Source organism: Poromitra crassiceps, assembly GCF_964638095.1.
Source record: "Poromitra crassiceps genome assembly, chromosome: 2".
NCBI classification, from domain to species: Eukaryota; Metazoa; Chordata; class Actinopteri; order Beryciformes; family Melamphaidae; genus Poromitra; species Poromitra crassiceps.
Genome location: NC_139624.1, coordinates 73,088,075 through 73,097,765, shown reverse-complemented (window position 1 = coordinate 73,097,765; position 9,691 = coordinate 73,088,075). Strand labels below are relative to the sequence as shown.

Genomic DNA, 9,691 nt, shown 5'->3' with positions numbered 1-9,691 from the left:
GGAACTCACTGCAGGCACAGGTCTTACAGTACAGGCATTGATGAAAGTACAGGAAGAGGAGGTATGAAACCGTTTTACATGAGATATTGATCGATTGATGCCAAAAAAAGTGCAAAGTGCAATGCAGAAAACATGATAGACAGCTGCATCTAGCTGACCCCAAGACCACATCCTGCTCTTGCAGGTGGAGAACAGAGGAACTGCTGTGTCTGCCCAACACATCAGAACATTTATGGCATCATATCCCATTCCCAACTTCTCCCTCTCTGTCTGCCTCTGTCTCTTTTTCACTTTCTCATACTTTCCCCCCTCATCTACACACAATTTTAAAGCTGTGAAAATTGCCCGATGCTACAGAGAATGTCATATTTCTCTGACTGTCTCCCTCTCTCTTTCTCCACTTCGTTTTTCTTTGATTGACTCTGTGTACAGTACAGTATGGGAGTGACACACGTGACACTTTCTCTCCCTCTTTCTGGCTCGGGGGTTCCCTCCCTCTCCCTCTCAGAGAGGTCAATGGTTTCATAGGACAAACTTGGCCCCCTGAAACTGTATCAGTTGTCTCTTCGCTTGCGTAGACATGGGACAACATAGCCAAAGTCAACCTTTTCCTATTAGGATTCAATTGTAGCCGCGGCGTGTCTTCTCCCCTTCTTCCTCTCAGCCGTTGAGACGCAGGATGTGGCCTTTGCAATGGCACTGCTTAATCGAAAGTGAAAAGAGAGAATCAAAGAGCTGGCTTGATACTGAACTTTCCTGGGTAGAACCTCTAAATCAATATCAGACGTGAGGAAGAGCTCAGACAACTACAGACAACACGGCACAACAATGGATGTTGTTTAGGCCAGGGGGCGAGGCATGGGCGGAGTCGTAACAAACAAAAAACACACACTATCAAAATAGAGCATTTTATTACAAAATACAAAACACAAGAGCAAAAGCGTAAATTCGTCTCATAAATAGTTTCCGTTGGTGTTGCTTTAAATACAGTCAGTGCGGAAAAGTGTTGATTTCCTATTCTGCAATGCATCATCGTTTCTCATTGAAATTTGTATCACTGGCAGCATTTGTTTTTGTATTTTTTTTGTATGATATATTTCCATGACACTGCTGATATGTACTGAAGTCCTTCTTAGTAGAAGTGGGATACTGTTCAGAAACTGGCCTGGTTTGAAAAGGAGTTCCAAAACATTTGCCAAGTCAAAACTGTTGAGGCATTCGCTTGCCAGTATTGTGCTAGTGCTTAGTTCATAAAAGGCTACTTTAAATGGAGGATGGGAATACACTGTGATACATTTCTCCTTCAACATTATAAAAAGTCGATTATGCAAATGAACCACTTTTTAATCTTTTCTATGTACACTTCTTCTCTCGCAACAATTAAAAAATTCATATCAATTAAATATTTTCCCATATAAAAATGAATAACTTATAGTATACTTGATGTATAGGAATAGTCATATTCAAGGTATAATGATTATCTATACATACAAAAATGATAATTTTCTTGATATTTTGAAAATGTACAAACAATTAAGGTGCACTTGAGTGCCTAACTCAAGAAACTAGCTACAACATCAGTGAAAGGATCATAACAAACAATCATAAGAAAGAACAGAATTGTCCAATATACCAACAATTATGATGCTAGAACAGATATCTGGGTTAAATCCATGCTATGTGCCCTCGCAAGCAGACATATTATGATATGAAACATGATTGAAACCTGTGAAAATGCCCATGAGGATGATATGAATGTAGTGAAATTCAACATAACCAGTGCATATAAAAATGGAGAAAGCACCATGTTAACGTAAGTATGAAGGAAACAGGGCTTTTGACAACCCGTGTGTTAGGACATGCTGACTTTGGGCCTTGAAATATATATTTTTTCTGTTTACATTAAGTGCACTTTTTTGTCAACAGAACTTTTGCCAATTTGTTGCAGGATACAATCACAATCCTTGGAGTCTGAGGTTTGTAGGCTACTGTATTTACTGTGGCAGAGAGCTTCAGCGTTCCTGATCTTTTGATCGCGACATTCCTGGGAAGGCAGAGCACACAAACTTTCAAAGTGTGATGCCTTTTAGCACCATGGTGATCACAATCCAAGAAATGCTCATTACCACATTGTCAAGTGGTAGTTGTAGTGAAAACGTGTATGCAGCAGCACACACATACCTTGTATGAGATACAGACCCTCTCTAAAGATAAATTACCTTTCATCAATTAAAATCGTCATAGCAATTACAAAGTCCTAGTAAAAAGGTAACAAAATCATTTACAGTTTATTTACATGTCATCAATGTCTGCTGCCTTCAAACGTATGTCTTTAAATAAGCCCATATATACAAAATAGCGTGGTCCAGGACTGTTGTGCAAATCCTTACGGCATAAAAACAAGTCTTTGTGGTAAGGTGGTCAGCTTGTGTCGGGTGGAAACCTGTGTTTATTTGAACCAGTGCAGGTAGTTTGTGTTGAGAGCGGGGAAGCACATGTTATTGCTGCATGAGCCCCCATAGCTGGGAGGGCAGGCTGAGCAGGGTACACCTACTTTGTAGGGAGCCTCACCGATCCAGTTCCCCCTGGAGGACAGAAACATGCACAGTGTGAATGGATCTGGAGGCTTGGTGAGCACTGTGCACCCCTTTTACAACTGACAACATGCAATCTGTGGGCAAAATCTATAATATAGATTTCTCTGGAAACCAGGTAAATTGCATCTGGACACAATCTGGATACAAGATGCATGTTAATGTCAGGTGTAAACAGGACCTGCCTTCCCATAATACAGTAGTGACAATAGCAACCAGCAGAGTAACAAGCAGCACCATGTCCTAGATAGACCCTTCTCACGCGGGCCATTTTGTGTGGAAAAGGCAGGGTAAACACAGGTGCAAGCAAAACACTAATGAGGGTTTCAAACTTCCATGATTGGAATTTGGAAACCCTCATTAGTGTTTTGCTTGCACCTGTGTTTATTCTGCCTTTTCAACACAAAATGGCCCCCGTGAAAAGGGTCTATTCACAGAGGAGAGGCCGTGATGTTCAATTAGCGACATAAAATAGGTCATCAACGTCCTGAGCCTGTTCCTCTTACATACAGTATGCCTCCACCCAATGAGATTAAATATGCCTCCACCCAATGAGATTAAATATGCCTCCACCCAAAGAGATTAAAGAACCCGGGTCACAAGTCAGTCACAAGTCCCTCCGGGCTTTGATTCTGGAATTAGGGAAACAAATTCTTTTGGAATTGTGCGGGTCTCTGGGAGCTTTTCTAACGCAGTTCCCGTTCACAGGCTTGTATTGAGGTTATCTGAATCTCTCCCAGCCACCTGGGTGGCAACGCGGGGCACAACAGCGCAGTCTGTGTCGGGAGATTAAGCCGCTGTTATCGTCATCAGGTTAACAGGTTCGCCGGAATTAACATGCCTAGCTGACACCTGTACTGTATGTGATGGCTTAAAGTGAAATCCAATGCAGTGCAGTCAGTCAATCTATATGCACAGTATACTTACTTGGGTGAGTAGTTGCAAACTAAGTATGTTGCCCGTTTCCACACTGAACCCCATACATTCATATTGTGGCATGTATGAACAGCACAGCCAACTTTGTTTGATGTTGCCCACACCATCTGCAAAGGAGAAAGATTTGTAACCAATCAATCAATCAATCAATCAATCAATCAATCAATCAATCAATCAATCAATCAATCAATAAATCAATCAATCAATCAATCAATCAACCAATCAGCTGCCATATGTCATTATTACAGTAATATGATGTTATTACACGTATGTGTTGTCTGTCTACCTGTGTATAATGTGTACACATGGGTCCGTAGCACCGGAGCGGGCATCTAGGGTTACAGTCCCTCGGGTATGGAAAAGCGTAGTCTTTGACCTCATCGTACCACGGCTTCACAAGTTGAAGAATGGATCGGTAGCTGTGAATGAAAACGGACAAAAGAGATATGTACTGTTTAAATACTACAATCGATGATGATTCGCATTCTGTATCATTTTAAATAATGCTGGTTTGGCCTTGGTGCAGACTGAGACAGAAACCATGACTGTGTCAAATTTGTCTACAATCCATACTAATCCATCCTGATAATTCCAGGAGCATCTTTGAGTGAGTGTGTCCTTCTCATATCTTGACAACCGTTCATCCGATCTACTTCAAACTTGGTGAGTGTGTTTCTGGGACCCTGACAGTGCAGAGTCGAATTCCGTAGAATTCGGACACGCACATATTCATAGCGCCACCTACTGGCAACACAGAAAGTGGTTTGTAACTCAACTGTACATGGTCAAATCTGCCGCAAACTTCACGTTTGATGAGAGTCCCGGCCTGAAGACATCTAGATGCCAATATTCAGTTATAGTCATAGCGCCACCTACTGGCAATAGGAAATCACATTGTTTGATGTACTCCTCCTAGCGGGGTGACCACACATTTGCATTGTGTCGTTTATTCTTGATACTGGAACCCGAAGCATACTTTGGCCTAGTTTACGCGACAATGCTCCTTAAAAGCTGGATAACTTTTGCTTGGGCCTTCCATTTACATGGCAACGGCATTATTTGCATTATTGGGGCCTGATAACGGGAAAAGGTGAAACCAGGTTCCAGAGTGGGAATCTCTGATAACGCTGTCCGTACCGTTGCCGTGTAAAGTGGCAAAACGCAATTCTTGTGAAAATAGCCTATCAAATATAGCACTCAACAAACTCGCATGACATCAGAGTCTGGTACCCAGTTGCTAAAAATACATAATTTGTGATAAGTGCCCGCTATTAACGTTCGCGCATATTAACTAATCACTTGCACATATTAAATAATGGAACAACCCTCAAATCATGGCCAGATGCATCAATTTCCTCAAGTGCAAAGTGCTGCAAAGAAAACAGGTATTTGTTATAGGATACCGGAAGCTAGGTATTTTTACCTTCAAAATAAAAGCAATAATTTATCACTGGGTAAATAAAAACAGTCGACTCACTACGGGTTAACATTTACTTTTAATTGTCTGTGTTCTATGTGTTCTATGTATTTCGGATCACACACACAAAAACGTTGCAACGTGCATCAATATAACTATAAGGCTATTACTTTATATAATTGTCATTATTGTGAAGGTTCTAACCGGAAGTTTCCATTTTATTCTGGCTCACTTTATGCAGCTCGGAGTTGGTGATGACATTTGCAGCTCCAGTCTGCACAGGAATCGTTATCGCAGAACACAATGACAGTTTGCGAATCTGTGTGTGTGTGTGTGCTTGTGTGTGTGTGTGTGTGTGTGTGTGTGTGTGTGTGTGTGTGTGTGTGTGTGTGTGTGTGTGTGTGTGTGTGTGTGTGTATGTATGTGTGTGCATGTTTCCTTTGCATATCTCAAGAACCGTTCATCCAATCTACTTTACACTTGACAGGTGTGTTACTGGGGACCCACAGATGTGCAGTGTCACATTTGGTGCTATTTGGACACACTCAATATAATAAACTGCACTAGTTGTTAGTGATGAGGCAACACAGAACACTGACTCAGATCTGTGATTCTATGTGACAACAATACCTAAAAACAGTATTTGCAAACATCTTAAAAACTAAATTTAATTGGCTAAAAATATTTAAAAAAATAAAAAAATCTTTTTTTGCTGAATACTTTGCTAATCCTACCTATTTAAGTTTCCACCACATAAACCAAACACATGCAGTTCACTTTCCTGAGCCTTAGCTGGCACTCAAATACCAAAGCGATTGTTAAAAAGTCTCAGCAACGTCTTTTCTTCTTAAGAAGACTTAAGGAGTTCACCCACAACATGCTCTCAATAATACAGCGATAAAAGTTAACAAGGATAACTTTTATCGCTGTATTATTGAGAGCATTCTCACTAGTTCCTTCACTGTATGGTTTGGTAACCTTACTGTTAAGGAGCGAAAATCCTTAAATAGGGTAGTGCGCCTTGCCCGCAAGATAACTGGTGCCAACCTGCCGGCTCTAGAAGAGCTCCATACTATAGCCCCAGACTTCTGTCCCGGGCCTCCAGCATTATCAGGGACCCTGCAGGTCACCCGGCCGCCAGTCTTTTTGAGTTACTCCCTTTGGGTAGACGCTACCGCTCCATTAAATGCTCCACCACTCGCTTTGCGAGAAGCTTTTACCCGAGTGCTGTGCGTTGTTTGAACGATCACAAATCTAAACGGTAGATCTCTGTTGTCTAGACCACCTAGACACACCTAGACCTCTATTTTTTCTGTTTTTTTCTGTTATTTTCTTTTGTATAAGATGTCTTATACTGGTCTTCTCATGCAATTAATCCTTGCTTAGGCACTTTACTACTGTGCACTTTATGTCTGATTGTGCACTTTGTTTGTTCCTGCACTTTAATAAGTGAGCTGGATGACTCGGGCCTTTATCCACAGATGTACCTGTCTCCTTTTATTGTTTTATTCTCTTATTTTATCTTATTTACTTTTTAAACCTTTTTACTGTCTGTCTATTTATATGCTATGTTATGTTGTCATAACTTGTCATATTTGTGTCTATGTTTTAAGCTCTTGCACCCCAATTCCAATGTAGTTTCGACTGCAAATGGTAAATAAACTGACTCTGACTCTGACTCTGAAGACATTACCAGTTACCTGTACAACAACTGTGTAACGGCACAGTGATATTACGAGTGGTGGGTTGTTGTATAATTGTCTCCTTGCCAATCACAAGCAAGAGTGGGAATCAGCTGATTTATGAATTCCCTTGATCTCTCACCTCACCGTCTGTATGGGAGGTCAATAATGGAATAATTTCCATAATGGAAAGTCAAGACCCACTAAAGGGATGCGCCTCCATCCTCTTGGGTCATGGCTGGAAACACTGCTTCTGTTTATTTGAAGGGTCACACAGGAGCATTCCTCAAGCAGTCACTGGGTCACAGTGCAAAAACCTTTAGGGGGAAAGGAGAAGGGGGCAGCGAGGCAACGACCATGACTGCTCCGGGACGTCCCTGAGAGGAGCAGCAGATGTGAGGGGGGAGGGGTCAAAGGGGTCACTCACCGTCCTGTCCTGACGGAGAGGTTTTGACCCAGGAACCTGAGGAGGTTGTGTGGCCCATGCTCCCACAGGCAGGCATGCGCCCACTCCTCGGCCATCTTGGCCAGGGTGTCGTCCCACACCTAAGCAAGCACACAGAGAGGAACCGTGAGAACATGGAACTCCGCTACGTAACCGATGGAAAATATACACAGCAGCACCTTCTCCATCTAAGTCTGATACAGTCGTGAGATGTTGAGATAAGACGACTCGATGCTCTTTGAGTTCATAAGCGGTTACAAGTGTAACCATATAGCAAGAAACTCACTCATCAGATGAGTTGTAAAGAGAAAGATCCCATGTCATTGATTAGATCTCTGTGTGGTGGCAGAGGGGTGGAGAGCTGCATGATGGTAGATGGTCCAACTTATCAGCGGCTTCCCTCATGTGCACGTGGTTCACAGTGTGAGTGGAGAGCTACGCAACTGGGGTTCCTCTTCCACTGATGACTTCACTCCACAGTGACTTCATCGGTGGAAGAAGAGGATCCCCATTGCCTCCATTCCCAGTATTAGAAGAACTACATATTAAGAGAATGGAGACACTATGGCTGTTTTGCGAACAACCTTTCAGAAAAAATATTTCATCTCTATATTTGTATGAAATCAAACATGTAGCCTATATGTTTTATTACTATATGTTTTTTTACACATGCGGATCTTGCAACTATACAGTATCAGTTGAACATGAACTGACCACTACTGTTCTCTCCATGCTACACTACTGCCAGCAGACAATAGTTGACCCCCTGTGTCCCTCAGTAAGTGTCTACTTTGGTGGTCTACTACTCCAATGCAATCTGCTAAACAGCTGGAGGTGCCAATAAGATACTCAAAGACATTTTTCTGCAGGTTCCTATACCTACAGAACACATCCATTCAAATCAAGCAGGACTATTTCACCATGCAGCACACTTTCTTTTGGCTTCGTGCTCGGCTCATGCAGTTTGCTGGTAGTTCTTTGATAAAATAATGCATAGCCGACTACAGCTTCAGTATAACCATGCATCATTCATTGATTCAAAATGCATGCAGCTTGTTAAATTGACTCGGTTTTGAAGGGAGACTTGTCACTTACCATGTATTCCATATTGGAAGCCGGTGGAAACACTTTCCCTCTTACTTTGTTATGGTAATCAAGAATGGCAAGCATGTCATTCTGAGTAATGTAACGCTTCCTCCTGCTTTTAGAAATAGTCGTGGTGTCTGTTCCATAGCTGTGCGCTGCGCCAAGATTGGTGAAATTGGCGGCTGGCAACGACGTGGACACAATACTCGTTGCCAATGCACTTGCTCCGCAAGATATGCACACGAGTATCAAATCTATGGCAAATAACTGAGGTTTCATGTTTGATTTAGGGGACTTCTGACACAATATTCCGCGTCTTGGACTGATCTGAAAAGAAACCAAAAAGATACAAACTTGAGAAAACGATTGTTATTGTGAAATTATTCCCTAATGTGCACATAACATAAGGTACTTTTTTGTTATGTATTCCGTTATTATATCACATAGCGCACTTCAAACCACGCGACTGCCTTCTAGTGTTTATAAAATGCTGATGCCGGAGAAATAGCAGTCACAGCGGTGGTAAAATTCCTTCACAGGATCTTGGTCTTACCTTTAACTTGCGCTGCGGTACCTATTGTGTGCGTCTCCAGGCTGTCACTTCCAAAGCCTCTGCAGTCAGTAGCCTATTGGAGAGAGGGAGGTCTTCCACAGAGTTTTTGCTCTTTGGAAACTATAGGAGGACTTCAGGGGAAGTCCGACTTTGCGGGTTTATATATTGCAGTGGACGACGCAGGAAGTGCGCCTGTTACTCGGAGGTGCGCGCAGGCAGCCCCTCCTTGTCACCTGAAACACAGACAGGCTGATATTTCGTCTCTCTCGATCTATCCCATTCCTGGCAAATCTCGCTTAAGTGCATCGAGACATCTGCTTTGGGTTTGTGCAGCTGCAGAACGTGGAAAAAAAGCAAACGAAAACGAATATTCTGGTAAATCAAATCAGAGGGAGTGGGAGGCCACTCAGGCCAGGGCAGCAGGTGATTGAGTTAAGACAATGTTATTGTTAATGTGGGATAACTTATCCATAGACCATTAATTACTTTACAAATAATTTCTCAAAAACTGTAAGCAATTATACAACGCATTAACTTAAACAGGTTGAATATGTCCAAACAATCACATGGTCCCATTTATTTATTTATTTATTTATTTATTTATTTATTTATTTATTTATTTATTTATTTATTTATTTATTTATTTATTTATTTATTTATTTATTTACTTATTTATTTATTCTTCAGGCTGGGTCAGAACATGCACATAAACTCAGAAGGGGAGAAGTCAGCAGTTTCATGTCAAATCACATCAGTGCAGGCTAAATCAGTGATTCTAAACCCTTTTCATATCAATGACCCTAATTTAGTCCACAGACCCCCATTTGATGAGATTTTGTGTCTTGGACCCTAGCCTGAGATTTTTCTTTATATGATGTTGTACTGTACAGTACTTTGTAGGACAAGGGATAACAGTACAACTATGACCAAAACAGTCATTTTTCTACAATTTCCAATATTAACTTCCTTGAAATGAAA

The 9,691-nt window shown here is 41.6% G+C and overlaps 1 protein-coding gene across 1 annotated transcript; it reads right to left on the bottom strand.

The window, feature by feature from the left end:
* Nucleotides 1-2,449: 2,449 nt before the first annotated feature.
* Nucleotides 2,450-8,439, bottom strand: pi15a (peptidase inhibitor 15a; the record flags this gene model as incomplete). Its single annotated transcript, XM_083654005.1, has 5 exons — nucleotides 2,450-2,585; nucleotides 3,522-3,637; nucleotides 3,817-3,949; nucleotides 7,057-7,175; nucleotides 8,170-8,439. 5 exons carry the CDS (start codon nucleotides 8,437-8,439, stop codon nucleotides 2,450-2,452), a joined length of 774 nt encoding a protein of 257 aa, XP_083510131.1.
* Nucleotides 8,440-9,691: the final 1,252 nt, after the last annotated feature.